General features: G+C 40.0%; 3 protein-coding genes across 4 annotated transcripts in view; 1 reads left to right on the top strand and 2 right to left on the bottom strand.

The window, feature by feature from the left end:
• The window catches only part of LOC103976617 (myosin-6), a 33535-nt gene extending 24555 nt beyond the window's left edge, over positions 1-8980 (bottom strand). The window contains exons 1-12 of the mRNA XM_009391886.3: positions 8694-8980; positions 8486-8582; positions 7889-8017; positions 7476-7619; positions 7124-7269; positions 6880-7036; positions 6693-6751; positions 6440-6599; positions 4219-4368; positions 3983-4119; positions 3734-3880; positions 3482-3583 (exon numbers count right to left, since the gene is read on the bottom strand). Coding sequence (XP_009390161.2) covers positions 3482-3583; positions 3734-3880; positions 3983-4119; positions 4219-4368; positions 6440-6599; positions 6693-6751; positions 6880-7036; positions 7124-7269; positions 7476-7619; positions 7889-8017; positions 8486-8488 — 1334 coding nt within the window. The 5' untranslated portion in view covers positions 8489-8582; positions 8694-8980. The remainder of the gene's footprint in view (positions 1-3481; positions 3584-3733; positions 3881-3982; positions 4120-4218; positions 4369-6439; positions 6600-6692; positions 6752-6879; positions 7037-7123; positions 7270-7475; positions 7620-7888; positions 8018-8485; positions 8583-8693) is intronic.
• A 7382-nt stretch (positions 8981-16362) lies between these two features.
• Positions 16363-18072, top strand: LOC135635221 (probable indole-3-pyruvate monooxygenase YUCCA5). 2 transcript variants are annotated; one of them, XM_065146167.1, is made up of 3 exons: positions 16363-17151; positions 17242-17613; positions 17699-18072. In XM_065146167.1, exons 1-3 carry the CDS (start codon positions 16480-16482, stop codon positions 17903-17905), a joined length of 1251 nt encoding a protein of 416 aa, XP_065002239.1. In that variant the 5' UTR covers positions 16363-16479; the 3' UTR covers positions 17906-18072. The 2 variants fall into 2 exon arrangements, with proteins under 2 accessions (XP_065002239.1, XP_065002237.1); XM_065146165.1 differs by having other exon boundaries at positions 16363-17613.
• A 5160-nt stretch (positions 18073-23232) lies between these two features.
• Positions 23233-24803, bottom strand: LOC135634815 (cis-zeatin O-glucosyltransferase 2-like). The gene is made up of 2 exons (XM_065145442.1): positions 24177-24803; positions 23233-24101 (listed from the first exon to the last, which is right to left on the bottom strand). Exons 1-2 carry the CDS (start codon positions 24693-24695, stop codon positions 23280-23282), a joined length of 1341 nt encoding a protein of 446 aa, XP_065001514.1. The 5' UTR covers positions 24696-24803; the 3' UTR covers positions 23233-23279.
• Between the last annotated feature and the right edge of the window lie 1849 nt (positions 24804-26652).

Consider the following 26652-nt stretch of genomic DNA (forward strand, 5'->3'; position numbering starts at 1 on the left):
TGGATGTTACCAACCAGCCCAAGCAAAAATAGAATTTCTTGTCTTGAAGACCCACGGAGTCATGAAACTAATTTTGGCACACTACAAGATGTTCTATTTTTTCCATAAAAAATGTGTTTACTCAAGAACTCTAAAAGATTTAAATCATATATAGGAAGATTGTTTACAAAAAAAAACAAATTCACATTCAAATAAATAAGAATTACACAAGAACCAAAATAGTCTTTTAGTAAACTACTTTATCCTATTACCTAAAATTTATATTGTCAACTAATTTGACTTAAACATATATGGCCCTACCAATTGGAGCCAGGCCACTCCTGGAATCTAATTGGGAATCTTTTATCAAGAAATTTGAAATCAAGTTACATAGAAAAGCCAAATTTCATTTATGGGAGTAAGATTAATAGTGTAAACTCAATGCCTCATCAACTGCACTCTTCATTATGTCTTTTTTTCTCAAATTGGTTAATAAAAAAGCTTGATGCTTTAAGAGGACCTTGCCTTTTACTAGGTAAAAATAAAGCCATAGTGAATATTACTTTGTTTCATTGACTTTTTTTTTGGCAAAAAAGTAAAAAGATAGATCGGGGTCCTAAGTGTAGAGAAATTCAATTATTTCAAGATGATTACCCCTCTGAATTAATGGGCAAAAGGAAGAACTTTAACCTATTTCACAGTGTCTCTTGGTGGTGGGTACTTGTTTTGCTATATCTTGGCTCTTTTGGTATATGGAAATTGGTCCTTGCATTCATGTTTAGCAAGATTCATAGCTCAAACAACATCATTTTCCTCTTACTTCAGAGTTATCCACCCATTCAAAACATGCTCCAAGCCCCAACTTTAAGTTTTCTGTTGTATCATTTTATCACTTCTCTAACTCACAATGCCCCCTCTGAGTCTCTGGGAAGTGAATCAGTAGCCAATTTGTCTTCTAAAAGCATAAGTTTTTATGCGGCTTGCCCTAAAAAGAAGAATTTACATCAACTAGTTATTGCAAACAAAAGATGGATTTGGGACACATCTTATTCTTTGTGCTCTTATCATGTTGAGCAAGGTCAATTTCATGTACTGGTCCGGGCTCGAAACGGTACTTTATCAGTCCATATCGTGTACTAGTGTCATTATGTCGGTACATATCAAATTTTGACAAAAAGCCTAATAAGGCTGAAAAATACAAAAAAAAAGTAAACTGCTTGGTACAGACCCTGTACCACTCCATCTCGGGTGGTACCGACCCTGTACCAGTGTACCATCTGTTTACATTCAGTGTCCCAATGAACTATCGGTGCCGGTCAGTACCATCCTGGTACCGAACATGAATCAAGCGGTGCAGATGTACATCCGGTGTATCATCAGTTTACATTCGTCTGTGTAACCTGTCGAGCCAGTAAATACCACCCATTCGAACCATACCGGACCATATTTAACGGTATTGCAAATCTTAATGTTGAGAATATGAGCCACATCTAAATAGGCATAATGTGGTTTCAGAGATGCGGAAATTAATAATTTCTGTGCTCTAGGATCTTGCAAATCTTTACGATATCTGTGGGGAGTCAACAAATAGTTCTCTGTGTTGTCCTCAACATAAAATTTGGGATGGATGCTGTAAAGATAATAAATAGTAAAAAATATTTCATGATCTTTATACCAAATTACCAATCGTGAGGAACTTCTCAAAAATGTTGTGTGGTGATTCTTTTCTTGGAAGATTAATTGCCTAAAAGAGGACAGCTAAATGTGATTTTTCTTTTTGGCTTGGACACTGTTGTACTGATCACTGAACCATTTATTGGTTCCCATTCTTCTTCTCCCTTCTTTGCATTTATGCTCTTTCATTCTCTTAATGAAATGAATATGGGTAGGCCTAAATAATAACCAGATGAAAGATGGTCTGGAATCTGGATATTTATGGGTGTAAAGAAATTTGAAAAATGGCACAACTAAATATGCTTAAGATGATAGATTTAGATAAAGCATATCCCATTATCTGAAGGAAGCAAGAACTGTCAATCCACTAATTTCTAGAAAACTGAACTAGTTTCATGCACTTGGCTGATTATTTTTTTTTCTCTTGAAGGTTCCAGTACCTGAATCTTTTGTTTCTTGGAAGTTCAGTATCTTCAAAAGGTGATTAAATTGCTCAAGAGGATCTTTAGGCACCCACATATACCAGTACAATACAAGTAAAATACAGTGTCAATGTACAATACAGTCAGCCATGTCAGCGGTACAGAAGAAACCCTCGCCACAGAAAATACGAAAGAGACAGAATTTAGATCCAATATTGGACTCAAAAACAGAAGCCAGTGCACAAGGCTCCTGCCTTGTGCTGGTTCCAGAGAGAGTCAATTGACCCTAAATCCTAAATCCTAAACCTTAAACTTAACTCTCCTTCGGAGACTCAATGAGCACCTTTCATACACTGAGGTGATTGGCACGACTGAGAGTAGAGAGTGGTTAAAGTCCCACTATCTACATACTTGCTGTCATGTAAGATAAGAGTCAAACCTAATGCCACTGTCACTGTTCGAAAGGCAGAAACAGTCGGAAAATGCCTGTTGATGTACTCTATCATGGAGACTAGGATAAGTGGGTGATGGTCTAGTTCACTAATGGCGAAGCCACTATTAGCCATTTAAAGCATTCAGAGAATCAATCCAACCTTAGCCAAACTCAGTGCACCAGTTGGATTTAAATGCATCCTGAATAGGACATGACGGATCATGACCAAAACTGGCTGATGAAATTTCCAGTATATGTGTTTGTCTAGATGCAGATTGATACACACCGAAATGCTGGTTTCTTTTGATCTTGCAATCCCTGTGCAGCAATCTTACAAAATATGGTTCAGTATTTTGTTATATCCAACTTTTGTGCTGCAAATCCTTCTAGCAAAAATAGAACTTCAATGTATTTGCCTAAAAAAGTATCTAAAACAAAATGTCTGCATGAACGGCATAATAAATAGCAGCGAGATGCCAGCCTGCCAGATAACTTTTCTTCATAAAGTTCCATGCTAAGAGAAAGCAACACATGAAATTGGTGAGCGAGTATCACACTCCAAATTCTGGCAAAACAAGGAAACTCCAAAGAGGTCTAAGAACGAGAGGCAGAAGATATTTCTATAGCAATTCTACTTTGTCAAACCAACAAAATATTATCCAAACTCTCCCTGAAGCTTATTTCCAATTACAAGTAGACTTCATGGTAAATTACATAAATTTTACTTGAAACCTCTTAAGATTAAGTGTAGGATATTTAAAACTTAATCCAAGACATCAAACACAGACCACACCTACAGCATATAATATACTCCATCTTTGATGTAGTTCTGTTAGAAAAAATCAAGTTGAACTGGACTCAGCTTAGCAATGATCATGCAAGAAAACACATATCTGCACCCCAGATTTGATGCAAATCATGCAAATATTTTGACATCTTCCATGATGAATACAAAAGCGTACCAGTGAAGCACCTGTTTGTCTTGAAACTTTCAAAGCCATAAATATCCAGCACTCCAATCAAAAACTTTGAGTCAGGATCTTGACCAATCGAACAGTTAATCCTGTTCACCAGCCTGCATAACACAAGAAAAGCACTAAATAGTATAGCAAGTAGGATGACTACTTAAAAAAGAACAACCAGATTGAACAAGATCCAGTACTGGTAAGCATCCATGTTAACAATTTCATTTTTCAAAGCTCATTTGCAATTCAGTATCACTGACCAGTCAAACAACCGTGAGTAAACAACTTTTGCCAAAGCATCACGGCTAAGAGCCGCAGCTTCTGGATTTAGATTTTTGGTAATGTTCTCACCACGAGTTACAATAATGCGCTTACATAATGAATCCTCAAGAGCCTTTTCATTGCACCTACAAGAAAATGTGTTGCATTTGTTGTATTTGTTTTTGCTAAAGATATTTTTGTAGTATGATAGTAAAATGAATAGAACTTGGGATAAGAAATGGGTTTACATGAAAAGCTCTGCAGCAGTTCTAAGATGGTACCAAGACTTTTCATCTTTGGGTACAGATGAATCTTCTTCTTCTCCTTCTGCAAATTCAACATTTCCTAGATGAAGGATAGCTGCCACTACTCTGAAAATTCCATCCTGAATAAAGCAGACATTGCAAAAGATGAACAAAACACCTACATAAATATTTATTGAAGGATGTAAAATCTTTGTGAAGAGAACAAGAAAAAGAAGTACCTGTTCATCAGAGCTGATTCCAACAACATCCATTGCTCTTCTAGTTGCCAAATATTCCTCGGACTCATCTAACCCGTCAATCTCATAGCAGTTAGACTGATTTAGGTAGTGAAATGTTCTAGGATTTCCCACTTTATATCTTTCAATGTCCTGTTTAAACATTGGCGACAGTGAAGTCAAATTTGGCTAACCACTCAAAACCATGATATCACAATAAATACCGATCCAAGCAACCATAATATAACACCGTTTTTCCCTTCCTTTTGCTGCTTACTCTCTGTCTTCTGCTCTCTTACTATTTATATTTCCTTTTTCTTAATCTTGAGAGCGGAAACACTTTAAGGTAAAGTGGTTAATACTTAATAGAATCTTGGACGTGCAGTCACTATAGCAGAATAAGAATCTTTAAGAGATTCAAGGGGCAGTGTCAACCTGAATTGAGTACTGTTTTGTAGGACATCAAAAAGTGTAGGGACAATTACCTGAAAGCAATGTCATCACAGAATATCTATGCTCAAGTTAGATGTTGCTGAACATACCCCATCCTTCTTACATCAAATGGATAATTTGATGTATGAGAACTTTCGTGGTGTTACAAGATTGCCGTCCAGAGGCTAATAAGGTAGGCTTCAATCTCAATCACTCAAAATACTAGTAGCTTAAATTCATTCCAACAGCAGAAAATAACATAGAATAGAAATGAAGAGAATAATGGAAGATTATAGTAGTGAAATGAAAAACATAAACCATAAAGGAAGAAAGAGAGATACAGCTTGCAGATCAGGAGCCCAACCATGAGCAAAACCTGAATAGTTACCAAGATAATCAAATGATTGCTCAGTATTGGACTGAACACATCTTTACAGCAATTTTAGCCTACACTTCTAATCTCGTCATGCTTCTAAATAACGGAAAATTAACCCAAGAGCATATGAAGAAACTCAGTTAACAATATAATATATATGGCCAAAACGCAACACAGTTAAGAATGAGACGATGTCCAGTCAATAGCATTATGAGGGCCACTCCTTGCATTTTTGATATCATTCCCGCTGATCAATTCCCTGAGAGCAGGTATTACAGTGTGTTTCTTATGTGGTGGAAGTCCTCACTCAGACTTATTCATTCAATCGACCAATTACAGTAGCATACAAAAGTTATGCAGCAGCTCATCCGTCATTTCATGTCTATTAAAACAATTTATAGTGACTGACAGAATACAAGGATATTAAAGCTAATTTATTATCTAAGAATTTCCAAGTTCAGCTGAATCTTACTCTAAAAAATACCAAACACCCCTTTCTATAAATATCAGATTCATATCCTTTTAGTGGAGCATTAAAACTTCATCCTGTGGTTGTTGCTTCTAGGCAACCATGTGTCTATCATTGTATTCCTACAATATTTGACTGTGTAATCGGGAGACTTAGCCAGTGATAACAGGTTTTCACTTTAAATAATAAGTTCTATCACCTCACATTAATCCTAGTTGGATGGCTTTGTTTACCTACAAGACTAGCTTTATCTTCAGCACATTATGCTTGGACCAGCACACACTAGATGGCGTTTACTGGTCCAAGCTTGAACCACATGTGGATGAGGGCTTTTTGCCTGATCCAGTTCAGTAAGTAGGTTGCCAGCTGGGCTTACCGCTTGGGTTTTTTTGTCCCTTACCAGGCCTGGACTAAGTAATATGCCCACCTCTGATTCAAAATTAATTCATTTTAGTTTTGACAGTTGTTGCTGTCTTTTAAATACCTCTCTCTCTCTCTACCCTGCTTTGACTTGTGCCACTTGCTGTCTCACGACGCCTGCCCGGTACTTCTCCTCCCTCCCCCCACCTCCTCTGTCTCTGCCTCCTCTTCCTCCTTTCATTCTCCTCCTCTCCCCTTCACGGTGTCAATTGGAATGTCGATGTACCATGTGTTATCGTACCGGACCTGAACTGGTCAAGCCAAGCAACAATGCATACCAGACCTATACCGTCCTGGCCAGGGACCGATATGGGTCCTACATTGAGATTTAAATCCATGGTCAGATTACCAATTAATTAGAACCCCTCTCACTATCAATTCACCGTGTAAAACAGATTTCGGGGAAAGAACTCAAGCAAAATAATTTCAATGGGCCATACTATTTAATTCGAGCATAACAATAGTTTCTTTGAGTAAAATGTACGAGGAAGGTAGTGACTAACAACCACCTAAAACAGAGAAAATACCTCTGATGGAGCCGCACATATCATGTAAAAGCAGTGGTAGTTTCTCTCAGGATCAGATATTTGACAGACACGAGATCTTTCAAGCAGGTATGTTCTAACAGCACCTCCTGTAATCCTCCCTTTCAGATCGAACTGTATCTCGACAAACTTGCCAAAACGACTGGCATATGTGGGAACATCGGGAATATTAAGTCAATTAAAGAAAAAAATAGAATCCTTCCAGATGGAAGAAGGAGAAACATTGATGAATTACCTTGAATTATTGTTCCGGACTGTCTTTGCATTACCAAATGCTTCAAGCACAGGATTGGACTGGATGAAAGAACTAAGATTTAAAAAATAGCGGAACAGCATTTTGTCCAGTAAAAATAAAAAATGGTGATCTACAAAGTCACACATTCCAAAAACAAAAGGCATAAACTAATGGGTGATTATCAGACCTCCAAAATTTGTTGCTCCACGGACCGCCCTTCAGTTGCAGCCTTACCTCCCATATAAGCAAGAAAGCGCATAAGCATTTTGGTACTTTCTGTTTTTCCAGCCCCACTTTCTCCACTGACTAAAATTGACTGGCTTGTTTCATCAATCATCATACGTCTGCACATTTGCAGAAAAACAAAAGTAATGTTATGAATACTCAAATAGGTGATACATTCTTTAGAATGCTTAATTTAAGAATATTACCTATATGCAGCATCAGCAATAGCAAAAGGATGTGGAGCTAATTCGCCAAAGTCTGCCCCTTTATACTCTTCCATCATGTGGCTGTTATAAAGATGAGGCAGTCTTTGAAAAGGGTTGACAGCAATCAGTATATTCCCGGTGTATGTCTGACAGCATGTTTAATCCATTAGCAGTGTATTAGAAGATGCAATAACTAAACAATTAGGACCTCCGCCAACTTAAGTCCAAACAAATCAGATGGCAGATAAGGCCTTAAATGACACACATCCTTAACTGATTCCAACTTACTGAAAGATTAAGGGCCTCATGCTAGAAAACTTGTAAATGTATTAAATAGTCAATGTCCACTTACGTATATTTCATTCATCATAAATCTTGATCGTAGGTTATGCAAAACTCCTGGTTCATGCAGATAAGATAACTTTGTCATGTCATCCACACCACAAGCCGGTGCTTCGGTATCCTTTGGATGCACATTCATCACCTTAGCTGTAACCTGCAGTGAAGAACAGAAATCCCAATAGGACATGGTTTCACATGTTTAAGGTTCTAGCACTCATTAACAAGTGCATGCTATTTGTGAGAAACAAGACAAGGCAATTGAAAAGAATTCTCATAACGGAAGTTGAAATATATTATGACAAGCATATTTCATGAACACAGATCAGCTCTACAGCACAAGATGCAGCCAGGTCAAGAATTAAGTTCTGTACATTCATCCAAAAAGTGTGGAATCAGACAAATTTTTAGGCCATGAGCACTCACCACTTTTTCATCAGTACAGCAGATGTTGACCTCATCTCCATTGACCTCCAGAACCTCCCCATCAATCCAAGCCACATCAGAATCCTCGGTCCAGACATGTGATCCCACTGCGAGGTGGATTTGATTGGCCTGTCATGCAACAAGAAAAAGATAACTAGACCATGATTAGTGATGCAAATCAGATAACTAGATAAATCGGCAGGCGTAGTAGGTAGTCATATCAAAATGGCATTCATCAATGATCAGGTTCACAAAGATCCGATCCCTTCAGCTGATTGAAAAGAACAAAATCTTCGACAAATTAACCAATTGAAAAACACGTCTCTGAAATACACCAGAAGACAAAAGGAAATAACATGTTTGTCTCCTTGAATTAATCGAAAAACAATCATTCGTTTTATGTTTATCACATTTCCTGCTCCAAGAAGTCAATGAGATGGTTACACGAAAGACATATATCCGTTTCTTGCAGGATTCCACGATCATTTACTCGTTTAATTCACAAAACTCGGAGTCATTCCTAAATGCATTAAAGTTTTATTGATTCGCCCATTCCAGATTCCACAGATCACAAGACAATAAGAGTCGCGAACGTACCATTGCGCGCACAAGAATCAAGTCAGCACCCCAATTTCTTGATTCGCCCTCAGCCAGCAACCATCAAGAATCCCCAATCAAAACCAAGAAGGAACGCCTAGAACAACCAAAGCAAGATCCCAAATGTCAAAAAGAAGATCCAAGATTTCCAAGAAAAGTCAAATCCTTCTTCGTCCGGCCATTCAGATTCCCTCTTTCTCAACCGCACCTTCAAGATCGAACTCGTAACGATCCGATCAGGGCATAAAACGGCTCCCTCTCGCCCTTCATCTCCCTCCGTCACCACCCCTTCGACCTCGCTTCCTGGTGCACCTGAGCTGGCAAGGGATGGGGGCTTCTCCTCCGATATTAGAGTGAGAAGATCGTTTCCGCAACCGCCACCTCGATCGCCGCCCTCACGACTCCTTTCGGCCCCTTCTTGCTCAGGCGAAGCCCTCCCGTTTTCCGCCTCGATTTCCTCTCTCACCTGTCCTCTGTTTTGGCTTCGGCGTTGGCTTTGTCGCAAGGAAAGGTTGTTATTTATATATATATATATATTTATATATAGTAATCATAAATAACAATTTACTATGGAAACATGTTATTAATTGATTTCCTTTTATGCCCTCAACAGTAGCTAAACTTCCGAGAGTTGCCCTCTTAGTTTTCCTTTTTATATTTAGGATTATTTTATAGGACAAGTTTCATAACTATTACTAGTCATAATGTCAACTTTTTTAATTATAAAAATAAATAATTATGATGTGCTACAAAATCTCATTTTGAGTATGACATCTATGATTATTTTATTTAGTTTAAATTACAATATAATTCTCATTGTTATTGAGTATAATGTTTCCTTATACTACTTTTGCTAATTATTTTATTAATGTGTGAAAATTATATTTATGCAATAGTAATGAAATACATGAGATAAGTATTAATGATAATAATGAAACATAATATTATAAATATTTCGGATCGACTATATGGATTTTTTTTCTCATTATTCAATTATGTAAAAGATAACAACTCGGGTTATTAAGAGAAAATTATTATTTGTTATTTATGGTAAAATATTTTAAATCTTGACTTTTTTTTGCTATGATACCTTTAACTGGAACGAAAGCCAAGTGATCATAAGAGAAGTATATAAATTATATATAATGTTTGAAGGATTAGTTACGCAAAATCAAATAATAAGTTATCCTTTTTCTTACGAAAGAAATTTTAATATTTTATATAAATTAATGCCTTAGTTTTGCAAATCAACCAATAGTTTGATTTTTCTGAAACTTACTGATGATAATAACTTCTGAAAATATACAAAAAAATATTTTTTTTTCTTGCTAATCAATATCTAAAATTCACTTAAAATATGTTCATAAATATATATATAATTTATATTTATCATTGCTATTTGATGATGCTCGCACTAGTTATCATTTATATGAGCTTCTTGAGTCATCAAAGGGTATTATTGTGGACCTCAAAATGTACATATGATAATATTTTTCGAACCTTAGCTCTCAAACTCTCGAATGATATCTAAGTCTATATTGTATCTGTGCATACTAAATATGTTCTCATCACTGCTTAATTGAAGTTAATTTTGAAGCAATAGATATTAATATATATATATAATGTATATTCTATATAAAAGCCATTTTGTTGTGAGCTCATTCATTCTATGGTCTTTATGTTGATCACCTTTCCCTCCACATGCACCAACTCCCAAGTTTGAAACATTCATAAGTTGATGTCACCAACCATGCAATGCAACTCTCGTTTATAGGATGGACATGGTCAACTCCTCTCTTCCGTGGCAAGCTCCCACCCTACAGCCCAATATAAAGTCAAACAAACACCACCTCCCGATCAAGTCCTCCAAGATTAAGATCTATATTTCTTTAACACCAATTTACCTTCTCCCCCCTCGTCAAACCCCATATTTTCAAGTAATCAAACGATTATTTAGCATCGAAGCTGCCTCGGTCATATCAATCTCATTAACAATTATTTGTCAACAGAACTTAAGTTAATGATGGATAGAATCACGGTTAAATAAACTTCATTCTGATAATAATGAAAAATATTAGTGATTTTTTTTTTAAATATTTTATGACTATCAAGATTATCTATCGGTAATCGTCAAATACATATATATTAGATTTGATACACATTATTATTTGTGAATACATACTATTCTTCTTCTTCTTCTTCTCCGTACACATTACATAGTGCATATATATTAGATTTGATATAATTTGTATCACCTAACACAACCCTTTTCTTTTTTATTTTTTCTAATATGTATGCTTTCATCGTCTCTTGTAAATACAGATTGAGAAGAATATGAAGAATGAAAATATATGAAGGAGAAATAAGATTAGCATTCATAGTTTTGGCATCTCTAACTAAGCCTATGGTGTTCATCATATTTTACACCGAGCACTTACATAGCATGCGAAAAGGACAAAGATTTAATGATTTTAATGGCCCAATGCTATTCTTAAGATATGCTAAAAAGCCCATTAAAATTGCTCCCATGTTTTTTTTTTTTTCTTAATTTTCTTCTCCAAATTCTCTTTCACAACACATATTCTAATTCACAACTTAATTCACTACTTAAAAGCGATTGATGTTAAGTAGACTAATATTATTTCACCCGATTATTTTGACACCAAATCAAGTTAATAATATGATTGATCTGTACTGCCTAAAATATATAAGAATCGACAACAATAATTCATTCTTAAACAGCTTTTTTTTTCGAGTACAAATAAATTTTTTTTTTCTTTGGATGAATGCCTTCAGAAAGGATAAGTTTGGTAATGAAGTTGGGGTTTCATTTTGGAGTTTATACACAATTTATCTATCCTTCTCGATCTTGGAAAATAATGTTTTTTGTCTTTAAATTATGGGTTATTATTATTATTATTATTATTATTCCTCCAAATAATAATAAATAATTTAATAAGTTATAAATCATTAATATCATTAATTATTTTAATAAGATATAATAAAATAAAGGTTATTGATATCATTAATTAGTGTAATAATGATAATACATACATATATATACAAATTTAATTTTTATATTATAAAAGTTATAAATTATTACACTAATTAATGATATTAAGTTTCTTAATGAAGTTGGGGTTTCATTTTGGAGTTTATACACATTTATCTATCCTTCTCGAAAAATATTTTTGTATCTTTAAATCATTGGTTATATATATTATTATTACTATTATTATTATTATTATTATTATTATTATTCCTCCAAATAATAAGATATAATTTTAATAAGTTCTAAATTATTAATACAATTAGTAACAAGATAAAAGTTATTAATATCATTAATTAGTGTAATAATGATAATATATATATATATATATTTATATTTAATTATTATATTATAAAAAAGTTAGGTAATTTGGAATAATAAGGGAGAAATCATTCAAGGATTGAAGAGATCAAAAGAGGAACAACTTCACAATATCTTGATACAATCTATTGTGAAGCATATCATAATGTAGTCTATAGCAAAGACTTGATGAGGATATAATGTCATAACCAGTCTTGTATTTTTTGGGAGCCCTAAGATTCCAATCACTTTACTCCAATTTGTTGGATGGGAGATTAATATTTCCATTAAAAAAAATTCACTATAAGCAGCTAAAATGTTTCTATCTGACTTCATAATTAAGGAATCATTTGCTATCATGAGTATGAACATAGCTAGGCAAGTGAGATCACAAAACACAAGAAGATAGAATCCTGAGAAATGATTTGAATGATAAAGCCAACAAAAACATCATTAACATAGTCATGATCCATCTGATCTCTCCCTCTTCTCTCACTGTCAGGAGCATAGTTTTCATGTGGGCCTCATGCAATTAATGATAGATATGAAGAGCAGATTCTTTTAGTTCCTATCATGGATTTTGTGCAAATCACACACATCAGATGCCAAGACAAAGGGGAGAGAAGAACCCAATATCATGATAAAGGGTGGCTTATCTCTCAACCCTCTTCTAGATTATGTTCTGCTGACTAAAATCTACAATTCATGAGAGGAAATTGGCTTCTTCTCCCTCAGAGTCACTACCTCAAATGAACTCCTCAAAACACTGATACAACAAGCAGCAACTTGGAAGTTTCTACAGGTAGTAAAGAGAATGAGAATGAAATATGATCTATGTTGTGCCACATAACACCCAAAGAGTAGGATTCTAACCACACAATCTGAGCCCACATTGGTGTGTTTCTGCTCTGTGCATATAGATGGAAAGATGAGTAGAGTGACTTTGATATCATTGTTCCTGTGGTTTCCAAGTATATGTATTCACTATATGTATTCATGGTTAACCAATTATCCAAGTATAATTTCTAATCAGTAATTCAGCTTAATTCTTTATCTTCAAAAAATTTAGTCGACATTATAGTTCTTCGTACAATTCTTTTTCGCTTTACCGCCCGAGCGAGTGATCATAATTTTCTTATTCGCAAGTGTAAAATTACATAAATTTTAAATCTCGTATCGGTGGAAGCTTCATGAAATGAACCACTCGTTTTCACCGATCGCATGCAAATAGAAAGTCGATAAAAAGGACCACTCGAGATTGATTCAATTTTGTCAATCATTCCTCCTCCTTTTGTTGACTAAATATTTGATGTGGAATGTTACCAACTACAAACCATATCATCATACATACCCTCCTCTCGACGGTTCTATCTACAAATGACAGCCACGAAGGCTGCTCCTTGTGTTCTTTAGGTATCATTCAGATAGATATTACAAGTGACTCATCTCTCTCCAACTATTGTCTCTGATATCTCTCGCTCGAGCTGCAATACTTGTGCATACTAATGATTACCACTTTCCTAATGTTGATCTAATCATTAAAAAGTACCTCAAACTTCATCTGAAGCCAAATAGCACAAGGATTGCGAAGGCTCAATGAGTGAGGTTCACACACCCTCTTCCTAGAGTGGAACCACATCTAAGACGTTACTTCTCTGTGCCCCCACAGCACATTAATGAAGACTGCAAGAATCCACAACCCTCAAGCTTTTTTGAGGTCATAAAATACTATTTGTTATCATCACTATAGTATTTTGAGGAGTCAACATGACAACTTGAAAGAAGAAGAAGAGATCCATCCAGTAAGCAAAGCTGGGGCCATGGAGGATGGCTCTACTCGACCTCATGGACTACATAGAATAAGAGCTCAACTGCCCATACTGCCATGCCTTTTGACATCAACACCACAAGAAGGATTAGAAAAACACGGTTTCATGCACATGCTAACTCAACAACACCAAGCTCTCGTTCTCAAACCAAGGAGTGGGTTTCACCATCAAAGGACAGGCATGCATGCCAATCCTCACAGTGAGTGCCATTGTCACCACAGGATCTCATGTGTTGTTTTTCAAAGTTTCCACATGCAGACTCTTCACTGATTGCGGTAGCTACTCATCAAGCGACTGGCTTTCTCGCAGATCCTCCGTTTGGACAGGTGCAGATCACTGTTTCCCTTGAGATCAATGACTATGCCATACTGTGTTACATCAAGTTCATGAACCTGCATTTGGGATGGCAGAGATAATAAATGATGAGCATCATCAGTGTCTGCAGCCACTTGTAACTCTTCTTCTGCTCAGCACGTAAGGAACTTTTAAGAGTGCGACCTGGAAGAGAAGAGTCTTGCTCTTGGCTTTATAGGATGAGCAGGTGGATAAACTTGAATCTGAGGTGGTAGAACAAGAGCAAGGCTGCAGGTAGAGGCCAACAGTGTGGTTATGGGTTGCGGGGAATGGCCATCTGGGGATGATGGAAGGCCATCTGCCATTGGAGGCCGTGTGGGGCACGCATCCAAGATGAGCCCGTGCCATCCTGAACTGGACCCACCGGTTGTCAGTGTACTTCTCTCTGTGCTTTCCTCTGTCACCATACCATGATTGGAAGAGGCTGCACTGTAGCAGCAGCAGTGACATGGACGTCACGGTCAACAGGAAGGGCAGAATATTTGCTGCAATCCTACTCTTTTTGCTCAGGATAAAGAATTCTGCAAGACACACTCGTGTTCTTTAGCTTTCTATTCTTTCTTTTGACGAGACAGACGTGCAGTTAGCAGAAGAGAAGAAGGGAAGAAGAAATAACGTACCTGAAGCAGGTTTTTGACAGATTTCTTTCAGCAATGCTGAATGCTCGAAGACTCCATATATAAGTATGTATCATTCATCCTTCTTTGATGTAAAGCATAGCGGTAAACCTTCCATGATCTTGCGTTTAGGGAGTTGGAGCTCAAGCTTTCGGAGTGGGTATGTCTTTTTTGTCATCCTATCCCCGATCACCTCGTGAGACTTCTGTGCTGACACTTTGTTGAGCTCATCTCTGAGTCAGCAGGATTGACTTTCTACGATTTCAACAAGACTTGGATAATATCATTGGCTGCACACTTTTTCTGTACCTGAATATGATCATAACTGGGCAAATATGCAATCCTTTCTTTTAACTCAACTCAGGTCTCCTTGCCACTTTTGAGTTGCAAAGGGGAGATGGAAACTTGGAACGATCAAAGGCAAGTTCTTAGCTTTGAATTGGATGCTTAGTCTTTTGATGCCTCTTACTTACCGGAAACACGATATTGTAGACTGAGGATTTGTACTTCAACCAAAAACATTCCACACCTATGTTTCAAAAGCTGCACATGGAATGTTGTTTTAAGGAAAGAGACCTTCAGCCCTAATTATTTTCTTTGGGTTGAAGTCAAACCTGTTCATGTGGGAGTGAGAAAATTGCCCTACAACTAATACATTTCACTCTGTTTCAAAAGCTGCACATGGAATGTTGTTGTAAGAAAAAGACTCCATCTCAATTATAGCCTTCTTAGTAGAAAGTAAAATACAAATAATAGAAGAAAAAGAAAATGAAAGAAGCAATTTTTTCCTTCAGTAAAGATGCATAGAGAAACAAGATAAACTAAGATATCAAATTGTCATAATGTAGCACTTTTAGAGCTCATTGCATAACTCAGTCATGTTAAATAAAGGTACAGATGCCATACATGAACAGGAAAATAAAACTTATCTGATAAGGCTAATTGTTCTAGAACTTTGGGTGAACCTAATAAAGCTCAAGGTTGTCCATGGTATGGAAGTGACTTCAATGATCTCTTGTCAAGTGCAATGAATTAAGCTTGAACAGTTAGCAGCCGACTTAATGCAGAAAGAACAGAGTTGCAAGTAAGCATTCCAGTAATGATACAAAGTAAGATGAGAGAGCACAGGAAACTTAACCTAGAGATCCTGCCACAATAGAGATGTCATGGGCTGTCAGTAGGCAAAAATAAATGAAACTATGATAGGAAGCAGGTCAAGCTCATTACCCAGTCATAGTCACTGTTGAAAGATACTGGCAGAATGATAGATTGACTCTGCTATCATGCTGACGATACATAAAGCGATTGATCAAACAGCCACTGCTTCCTAATGATTGCATCTAAGTGAATATTATTTCTAATGTTAAAGGATCTGAACAACTTTCAACACTTTCAGCAAACAGGTGATTTCCCTGTTAGATTGCTGGCCTGGGGATTTTAGTGTATGTCCTCTCTAGAAAGTAGTCCAAACTATACAAACTTCACCGAAGAGATCACAATGCCCGCAAGTGTTTGTGTATTCCCATATTTACTAGGCAAATCTTGTGATCTTCTAAGGTTTTTCTTACTCTGATAACCATGAAAGACTTGCTCGGTCTTTGAGAATGAAAGGAAGGCCAGCTTCATCATTTGAGAACGACCTGAGAGGCACCACCTTCCACTCCCAGAACCCTATTTAAGCGCTTCCCCGATCTCTCAACCTTCCTCACCTCACCACTACAAGTCCCACTTGCTTGCCTCTCCCACTCCCTCGAGTAGTCCATCCACAAGTTCCACATTCTCTATCTCTCTTCTGATTCCTGCTGCTGCACGCGCCCCCAACACGTCCATCTGAAACCATCAGTCATGGCCGGTGTCGCTGATCGTGCCGAGTCGCTGTCCCGACTATGCGTGTGGGTGAACGGCCCGATCATCGTCGGGGCTGGGCCGTCCGGTCTAGCTGTCGGGGCCTGCCTCAGGGAGCAAGGCGTCCCCTTCGTGATCCTCGAGCGAGCCGACTGCATTGCCTCCCTCTGGCAGAAGCGTACCTACGACCGCCTGAGGCTCCACTTGCCCAAGCAGTTCTGCCAGCTCCCGAAGCTCCCCTTCCCGGAGGAGTTCCCGGAATTCCCCACCAGGAAGCAGTTCATAAGCTACCTGGAGTCGTACGCGAAGCAGTTCGAGATCAGCCCGCGGTTCAACCAGTCGGTGCAGTCCGCGAAGTACGACGAGACGAGCGGGCTGTGGAGGGTGACGGCCGTCGTCGCCGGCGATGATTCCAGGAACCGGAGTGCCGAGGTGGAGTACATCGGACGGTGGCTGGTGGCGGCCACCGGCGAGAATGCGGAGAAAGTAGTCCCCGAGCTGGAAGGGCTGGAGGAGTTTGGCGGCGACGTGAAGCACGTCTGCGACTACAAGTCCGGGGAGGCCTACCGGGGAAAGCGGGTGCTGGTGGTCGGCTGTGGAAACTCCGGTATGGAGGTCTCGCTCGACCTGTGCGACCACGACGCCTCCCCGTCTATGGTGGTTCGAGACTCGGTGAGTGATCCACCATCAACGCCTGTAGGATGCATGCAGCAAGCTCTCTGGTGGTGTCCTAATGGAGTTGGTCCTCCATCATCGCTGCAGGTTCACGTGCTGCCGAGGGAAGTTCTCGGGAAATCGACGTTCGAGCTGGCTGTTCTGCTGATGAAGTGGCTGCCCCTGTGGCTGGCGGACAGGATTCTGGTGGTGTTGGCATGGCTGGTGTTCGGAAACGTCGAAAAGCTTGGCCTGAAGAGGCCTTCCACCGGACCTCTGGAGCTGAAGAACACACAGGGACGGACTCCCGTTCTGGACATCGGCGCGCTCGGCAAGATAAGGTCCGGCGAGATCAAGGTGGTCCCAGGAATCAAGAGGTTCATCCAGGGAAAGGTCGAGCTGGTCGACGGCCAGCTCCTCGACGTCGACTCGGTCATCTTGGCCACAGGCTACCGCAGCAACGTCCCTCGATGGCTTCGGGTACTGCCTTCTCTGGAACAGGTTTCCTGCTTCGTTACTTGTTCCATGTAGTGGGAAGCTGACCAGTGTTCGGTTCAATTTGCAGGGAAGTGACTTCTTCTTCTCCAAGGATGGACTGCCAAAGTCACCATTCCCGAACGGATGGAAGGGGAGTTATGGGCTCTACGCAGCTGGTTTCACAAGGAGAGGCCTCTCCGGTGCCGCCGCAGATGCAGTGAGGATAGCGGATGACATCGGCAGGTTGTGGAAGGAGGAATCGGAGCCGGCAAAGAAGCTCATTTGCCTGCCGTAGGAGATGCATCTCACACGACTGTTTCATGCTCTGCTGTTTTCCTCTCCCGAGACAGGCTGTAGATAGTAGCACGAAGCATACGCCCAAGTTTTGATGCATGGATGGGCCTGATGATGTACAAAGAACAGTCGATGATAATGATGATGATGATGAGGCTTTTTCTTCTAGGTTTTTCACCCTCGCTTTCGAGTACTTTGTACAAAACCTCAGAACAGCAGCTTTAGCTTCAATAAACAGACTGTACCACCTTCCTGCCTATGCATTTCAAGGCATCCATCCACTTTGTCCCTCCCAACAAACACAACCAGACAAACAAATCTTTGCTATGTTGTCTCTCCATGTACTTGTTGCTCGCCTTCAGACCGCACCTGTTCCTGTTACTGCTTCGCTTCTGCCATGGCAAAAACTGGAAAAGGCTGGTAAGATTCTGAAGGAGTCACAGTGAAATCTATACAGCCGCTGTACTGAATCGATGAATTTGTTGGAATTGAATGCGAGGGCGGCAACGACAGCGCCACCGAGAGATACTGCAAGCTGTATGAATGATTTCTGAAAAGGAGATTTAAGCTCAGGCCTTTATTGCTGGGGATCAGCTGTGGCCAACTAGGAGCACCCGTCCACTTGTCAAAGACCCACCAAATCATTAGCTCCTGAGATTCCCATAGGGCTAATGTTTCACTCAGCTTCCGACTCCTTAAGCCATCCCTTCATCTATTTAAATCTACCGAAGAGTTGAGGTCTTCATGGAGGGAACAACAGCAACGAAAGGGACTCCTGAAATCTGCAGCACTACTCACTCCAGTCCCATTTGCTCGATGATCCAATGCATGTAAAGAGAATCCTGATGTTACCCCATCCCAATCCTGAAGTGGGGGATGGATCAAAAACATACCAACTGTGTCAGGTTCTGCATTTAGAAGTGCTACCATCCTCAAGGCGTCATGAAGGACACTTCTTTTCCTTCTCTTGATCATTGGATTGATACCTTTTTCATCCATGCCTACTCCACTGGTTCTGAGATACCTCTGAGAAGTCTGAAGTTGCACAACCCATAACTGCACTACCACATGCATCTCAAGGACAAAGCACATGGTCAGGCCTACATTGCCTTCTTGCCTCTCCCCAAACTTCTTTGATCTGGTCCATGCCTTGCAGCAATGTTGAACTGCTATGAATGGAAAATAAGAGTCTTCTTTTTGCCCTGATGAGCAATATATTCATCATTGCATCTGCATCATTTCTGTCCATGCATACAATGGACGGAAGATTGTAGCTTTTGTGATGAGGAAGAAGGATGCAATTGGCCCACAAAGGTGATTCAGGAGCTGAGATGAAAGCACAGAGAATATTAGTACTAGGATCACATTGGCCCCATGTGTATTTTTTTCATTATAGGGCAAAATCTTTGCAAGATCTTAATGACAGTTATAGAAGCTTTTCTCCAAGATCAAATCCTTTCTGAGAGACTCTTTTTATTCTCTACTACTGTGTGGTGCTTCTAATTAAACACTAAATGCAAACACAAGCAAAAAATATGCTGAAATATCACAGGAAGCAACATTTATTCCTTTTATGATCAACACCTTGCAAATATTAGAGTCTGTAAAGGATCATAAGTTTGCCTTGATTTCTCATTTGATTCTCTATGGCCTTTTTTAACTACCAACCACTTGTGTACAATGTAGTTTTTCTTATTTAGCTTCAATATATTGACCCTCCAAAAGAAATGTTTGTTCATTATGGCTATGGAGAGAACCAAGTGTACTATCAAAAGCAAATTGCTACCTCTTTCTTCATTCCTTTAATAACTTATTCTACATCTTTCAACCATATAAATGCTTTTTTGACATAGAATCATTGGTCATTACCCAACCATCAAGCAAAGTTATTTGACACAACTATTTCATGGTCATGATTTCATGATTCATTATTACATCCTATTCAACAAGTCGTACATACATACATTATATATATATATATATATATATATATATATATATATATATATATATATATATATATGTATATGTATGTATGTATATATAACTCTCAGCATATAATTCTGAACAGAACTTCATATCAGCCACATCAAAACTTAATGAAAAGAAAAATGATGTATTCATGGAATTGGCTGACAGATGAATCACATCTGAATTTATGGAATCCCAATTCCAATAACTTCTCTAACATGTAATCAGAGTGTCTATTGAGTTCTTCGAGTGCAATTTAGGAGTAATTTCAGAATCTTAAGAATCATGAATGCATTCAGATAATGCAGCAAAGAGCTAGAATAAGAAATTCGATATATGATCCTTTGGCACATTCATGTAGAATGAGAACTTAATCCTCTTTTTCTCAGTACTGTATGTTTGATCAATGATTAGGACATATTACAATAGTGGAATGCCGACCATTGGATTGGAGGGTGACAAAGATTCTATTATTCCTCCGAATAGACAACTGATCCTGAAGTCTGCAAAACTCCAAAATCCAGGCCAAAATTCCACATGTTTTGTCCTAATTCTCATAATTAGATTGCGATACATGATGTCATATCTCTAACAACTAATAGCGATGTTTGCAAATCACCATCAAGGGTTCCTTTAGCGGCTTGTGGTTCATGAGGCTAAAGAACTGCTCCAAAGCTGATACATAAGCCTTATGCATAAATGATGTTATCATATGTTTGTCCTGGAGTTGTTACCCATGCGTGGGCATTGTGATAACCAAGTGAGAAGGTCTGGATGGATTCAAATAGGAAGGTTGACATAGATGCAATGGATCTAACAACTCATAAAGTTTGTCATTCTTTCTTTTTCCTGTATGTCGACATTGCAATAGTTCTCTATTAGATACTTATGGAACTTGAACTGTGCATCAAACAACGACAGTTCTTAAAAATGTAGCTATTACACTATAGCTCAATGCAGGAAAAATATGATCTTATGACTATTTAGGATACTGTTACCGGTCAACTTTTCGGATCAATATCTAGGTTTGAAGCTGTTGGTAAGAAAATATAATAACAAAAATTATTTTATCCATGGAATACAAGGTTCTGGCTAAGTAAGACCAAGTATCTACAAAGCCATATAGCAACCAGATAACAAGCATGCTACTCATATCTTAACTTCCTACTTAGTCAATTGCCGCGGAGAAACAACTCATACAACAGAAGCACAAGAATATCATATAAAGCCATCATGTTCAACGAAGTAGGATAGCATGGCACAGTAAAACTACAACTTTTGAGCTTTCAGCCCTTGGAGAACAATGGCTGGAAGAAGGGATGTCTCACTTATTGGAGTAAAATTGATGCAAAGAAGAACCTACGGAAGTTAGGGGATCCCACCCCTGAAACTGACCTCTCTTGTGTCACCTTTCAGTGGCCATCATCCTAGCAGGATGACAATGACCTCAAAGGCCCACACTATCATGGGTCTTGGCATGTTGACATAGGACTAAACAGTATCCATGTTTCAATCAGTGAGGAGATGGAGAGACTGACAGGGACACTCCCTCAGAGGCTCCACATCAGAGCATGACAGGGTCCCAGCGCCACGCGGCAGACGACACACGTGAACGAGAACAATTCTTTGAAGGCCGACCACAGTGTGAGAGAATATGAGGTGGATATTTACAGTGGCGACGACAACAGAGGACACACCAATCGGCTACAAACGAAATGCATGTAAGTTCTCTGCTTCAGGTATTTATTACACACACCCCCCCAAAGCATAGGAAGATTGAGAAGAAAAGTGAAACTGGGATGAACGATTTTGGGCAAAGCTTCCTTTCATTGGGGAGCAAATAGAGTCACTGATCTCTCCATGAAGGGAGCCCAAAGGTTAACCAGCATCAAGATTTGGAACAATTGGAATGTGGTCCGTGTAAGATCAGGTGAATTGTTCACTGGTTCCAGCTTCATAGAACAGGAAAAGGATTATACTGAAAGGTGTCAATTTTAATGTCAACACCCATCCATGTGAAGCCCTCGTGGGTGTGCACTTGAGCAGAGTACCCCAACTTGGTAACTAGCTGCTTGTCATCTAGCCCATTAAACAATCATTACATTGTCTTTGGGACATAAGTTCATATTCCCTCAGAAGAATGTGGTGATGGCTAGACCTGGATATTTAGGCAGCCATCAATGCCATGAATTCGACCCCAAAAAATAATTGAAAAATCATTGTTGAAACAGAGCAATCCTCATCACTTCCATTGAAGATAACCAAAAATACGAGAGTGCAATCATCTTGATGCAGTCGCTAAAGTGCATGAACACATGGGATTCACAAGGACAGAGCACCTACTGGTGCTCATCATGTAAGAAGCAATCATTTATGCATGCTTAACAAAATTGTCCCTTCCTGGGATAAAGGGCTGTCAGTGAGATGCAAACCTCATAAAGCACACGCACCTCCGGCTTTTCTTTTGCGCCAAATCACTGTCCGCTGCCCTGTAAGTGCAGTCATCATCCAAAAAGGACTGAGATTTCCTTGGTCATAAAGCAAATGAGAACATCAAAATTCGCTAGGGAAAAAAGAAGGAATACGACTGATTAATACAAATAGAGAAGGTTTCCGGGCCATCTGTTTTCGCAGATCCTGTGAAGATGGCGAGATTCAGACGCCGTGCCGGCGGCCATGCCCGGCCGGATGATAGGTGCGTCGACCACGGGCGGCACCGGCGTCCGCAGAGGGAGCCGGAACAGAGAGGTGGGACACGCGACGGGTGCGCTTGTCGACATCTTAATGGGCCTGTTACTTATGCCCGTTCCGTTAAACTGGTCCATTAACAAACCGCCATCAGATCTAATTGGGCCGCTTTGGTTGGGTTGGACTCACTCAAACCGAGCTGCATCACATTTGTGGCAGCAATTGGCTAAACCGTTTCGGTTCGATCGAACCAGCCCCTGCTACTTCACCGAACTTTGCTTTCTTGCGCCATGGCACGTGACCATGGTGTATACGATATCATGGAAGTTGAGTGCAAGCGCATCAAACCGACCCGATCTAATCTCGGTTGAACCGGTTATAATTTATGAACCAATTCGCCTGGAAATATATATATACATATGTATACATATATACATATATATGTATATAGATATATATGTATATATACATATACATATATATATATATGTACACACACACACATATATATATATATATATACATATATATATACATATATATATATATACATATATATATACATATATATATATACATATATATATACATATATATATACATATATATACATATATATATATACATATATATATATACATATATATATACACACACACACGAAATGTCTATATAGATGCAGCTAAATAGACATATATTGCGATTTCAGTATGCTGTCAACTGGTAATGTAAGCAATAAAAGCATCCAAATCAGCTTTGGAAGATCCACCCTCAGCCATGGCTTTTCTTACTGCTTGTCCCACAGCGTTGGCTCTCCTCTGCACCTCCTTCCCTTCCTCGCTAATCATCAGCCTCAGGATAGAATCCCTTATCGCCATTGCTGGCGTGAGCTCGTTCCTCTTGGCCCAGTCGCGCACGAGGACGCCGGTGCCGAGGATGTGAGTCACGAGCAGGGTGTTTCTTGGCTGATCTGAGTGCATGGGCCACGCCAAGATCGGCACGCCCATGCTCAAGCTCTCCATGCACGAGTTCCACCCGCAGTGGCTCATGAAACCGCCGGTGGACCGGTGCGCCAGGATATCCAGCTGCGGCGCCCACCCTCTCACCACCCTCCCCGTCCTGTGCACCGCCTTGTCATAGTTCGGCAGCAGCTTGTCGCCCGAAGCGTGGTCGCTGATTCCTTCGTCGGCGTAGATGTCGGCCCTGTCGGCGTCTCTCAGCACCCAGATGAACTGCTGGCCGCTAGCCTGCAGTCCCGCCGCCAACTCGGCCACCTGCTCGTCGGACAACGACGAAGTCGTTCCGAAGGACACGTACACCACCGACGATGGCGGCTGCTGGTCCAACCACTCCAGGCACTCGTGGCGACAGCTGGTACCATCGTCGGCGACGACTGTCTGGTTCAGGGGGCCGACGGCGAAGGTCTTCTGCTCGCGCCACCGTGGTTCTTCCTTGAGCAGGTCGATGAATGGGCCCTCGATGGAGCGACAGGTGTTGAGCAAGCGGCCAGAGTCGGCGCCCGTCATCTGGTGCTGGCTCTGCAGGAAGCCCAAAAACTCGTCAGTGAAGCAGCCGTCGTTTGTTACCACAGCCAGGTTTAGTTTCCCGACGACCAGATCCTCGAGCTGCTTTCCGCAGGATTCCCAGAGGTAGAGGAGGACGGCGAAGGCGGAGACGCTGTGGAAGGAGAACGCCTCGACACCGGGGAGGGAGGCGGCCAGAGCGGCGGCGAAGGACATGGCAGAGTCGTGGATGAGGACGACGCGGCGAGAGGGGGCCGCGAGGGAGCGGAGGAGGGCGGCGAGAGGATGCCGGAGGTGGACGGCGGCGTCGAATGCCGGCTGGAGGTGGGCGGGGAACTTGACAGCAGCCCGAGGGTCAGGCTCCGGGGAGGCGAAGGGCGGCAACGGGAAGTCATGGAAGTGGATCGTCGCGTCCAGCCGCCATCCACGGGCGCGGTCTCGTACCTGGCGGTTGTGGGTGGCCGAGCCGGCGTAGTGGACGGCAACGCCGCGAGCAGAGAGGAGGCGAGCGAGGTGGAGGAGCTGGTTGAGGTGGCCAAAAGCAGGGAGAGGAAGCACCACCACCGACACACCTCTCAGGTTGGTTTCAGCTTCTCTGCCGTCATCCATGGCAGAAATGAACCGAAGCAGGTGAAGTGATGCAGCGTGCAGCGGGCAATCCAACAGCAGGAAATGGATTAAACTACGGAAGCCAGTAATGCTCTCTTATGGGGGAAAGATTTGGGACGCAATTGCTTTTGTTGCAGGCTATGGTTGCTATCATGCACATTGACGTGATGTTTAGCTGCTGCATGTTGGGGCGGAGAGCAGCCCGTTTGGCGTAGAGCGGCGCTTTCGCACCCCAATTTGGTGGACGTCAGTGGATTGCTGTCCTTTTACTCATTTATTTCTTTTTTCTTAATATATATTTTTTGCCCTACCAAAATGCAATTCTCCTTTTTATCTTTTGTTGTCCAACTTGTTAATTATTTCTTAATATATTTAATTGTTAATTATATAATTAGTAAATATATGAAATTAGTATCTCTATCGAGACATCAGAATTAATTAGCATTTTATTTTAATATTAATTAATTCACATGAATTTTTTTTAAAAAAAAATTGTAAAAAAAATATATTCAATCAGTGGATTGGATAGGAATGAATGATTAGATTATCCAATACATATATAATATAATTCAATTCTGCAAAAGAACAAATTGCATGCTTTGATTGTGAGATTAGAGATGTGAGCTGTGTGTTTTTGAAGGGTGGGAGAATGGATGTGAAACTTTTGCACGTTGTGGTGTGTGGTGTTGGGGCCATCACATTATTAATGCAGCAACAATCTGTCATTTCTGGTCTCTAAATATCCCTTTGTGTTTGTTTCATTCATCAGGTCCACTGGCAAAGTGTGTGGCAGCTGAAAGCTCACCAACTATGTATAAATATTACGGTGCCATTGTCCATTGAGAAGAACCCTAAAGAAACAGAAGATATATCTCTACAATATACTAAAGAGATTTGAGCTGCAGATAACACAGACTTGACAGAAACCCAAGCCAAACTCTATCTTGGATTAACTCGGCCAATTGGGCAGCAGAAAGAGATGATAACTCTGCCAACCCAATTTCTCTTCTTTTAGCGCTAAATGCTCAAATCTCGTTGTGACTCTATGCATGCGATGCAATGCTCTTTAATTACTTATTATTATTTTTTTATATTTTAGTCAATCTTTGTATTTAAATAATTTATATTGATATCTCTTTAGTTCGAAACAAATAATCCAATTTACTTTAACATCATCAATTGTATTAATCGAAAATATAATACATGACATCACGTATTGGTAAAAAGATAATTTTAATATATTTTTTTATTTTCAATAAGAGAATATTAATTTTATTTTTTATAATAAAATTATTAAAAATAAAAAAATATTTATTTCATTTTTAAAACTATAAAAATCTCGATATAAATTTACAAAACACTAATAAGATAATTAATGAATGTATTATGTCTTAAGCATTAATCCAAAACGTTTAGGCAATAGACTATGATTCGATTCATATCATCTCTCGCTCACAGGCCTAAACTGAAAGTGGAATTCATTTTGGAGGGACTTATCGACCGATGTCACGCTCACCGGCGTGAGATCGGAGAGCAAATTCTACCTGTCTGAATGCCGGTGAAACGAAGCCGAAGGTGAAAAGAAGGAAACATAATGACAGTATCAAAAGCAGCAGCAGTCTCTGCAGCATCACCAGCTTCCTTATCTCCCTCAGCAGCCTGTCATCATCTTCCCGGCGCCTGAAGGATAACCTCGCGCCGGCGTCTCCCATGGCCACCCTGCTCCGAAACAGCACCGAGTTCGCCACCCCCTGTGTGTTGTTGTTGAGGTAGATACTGACACAGCAGCGATGACGCGGCCGCCGTTGCCGAACCGACATCGAAGCTCCTGCATTCGTGCCACCTGAAGAGACATGACCGGCAGTGCCCCCGGCGGTCATGGCGAGTCTCAAGCGATGAAGTGTACAAGGAAGAAGAACATTTGTATGGGTTATACAAGTTGCTCTAACCGAGGATT

This window comes from Musa acuminata, chromosome BXJ3-4 (genome assembly GCF_036884655.1).
Source record: "Musa acuminata AAA Group cultivar baxijiao chromosome BXJ3-4, Cavendish_Baxijiao_AAA, whole genome shotgun sequence".
NCBI lineage: Eukaryota > Viridiplantae > Streptophyta > Magnoliopsida > Zingiberales > Musaceae > Musa > Musa acuminata.

What these genes read in the sequence shown, in the direction of transcription:
- LOC135635221 (XM_065146165.1), top strand. Translation starts at nt 16,480, where the DNA reads ATGGCCGGTGTCGCTGATCGTGCCGAGTCGCTGTCCCGACTATGCGTG. An exon ending in ACGTCCCTCGATGGCTTCGG is followed by an intron (nt 17,614 to 17,698) that starts GTACTGCCTTCT and finishes TTCAATTTGCAG; the next exon opens with GGAAGTGACTTCTTCTTCTC.
- LOC135634815 (XM_065145442.1), bottom strand. Translation starts at nt 24,695, where the DNA reads ATGGATGACGGCAGAGAAGCTGAAACCAACCTGAGAGGTGTGTCGGTG. An exon ending in GAAAGCAGCTCGAGGATCTG is followed by an intron (nt 24,102 to 24,176) that starts GTCGTCGGGAAA and finishes GGCTTCCTGCAG; the next exon opens with AGCCAGCACCAGATGACGGG.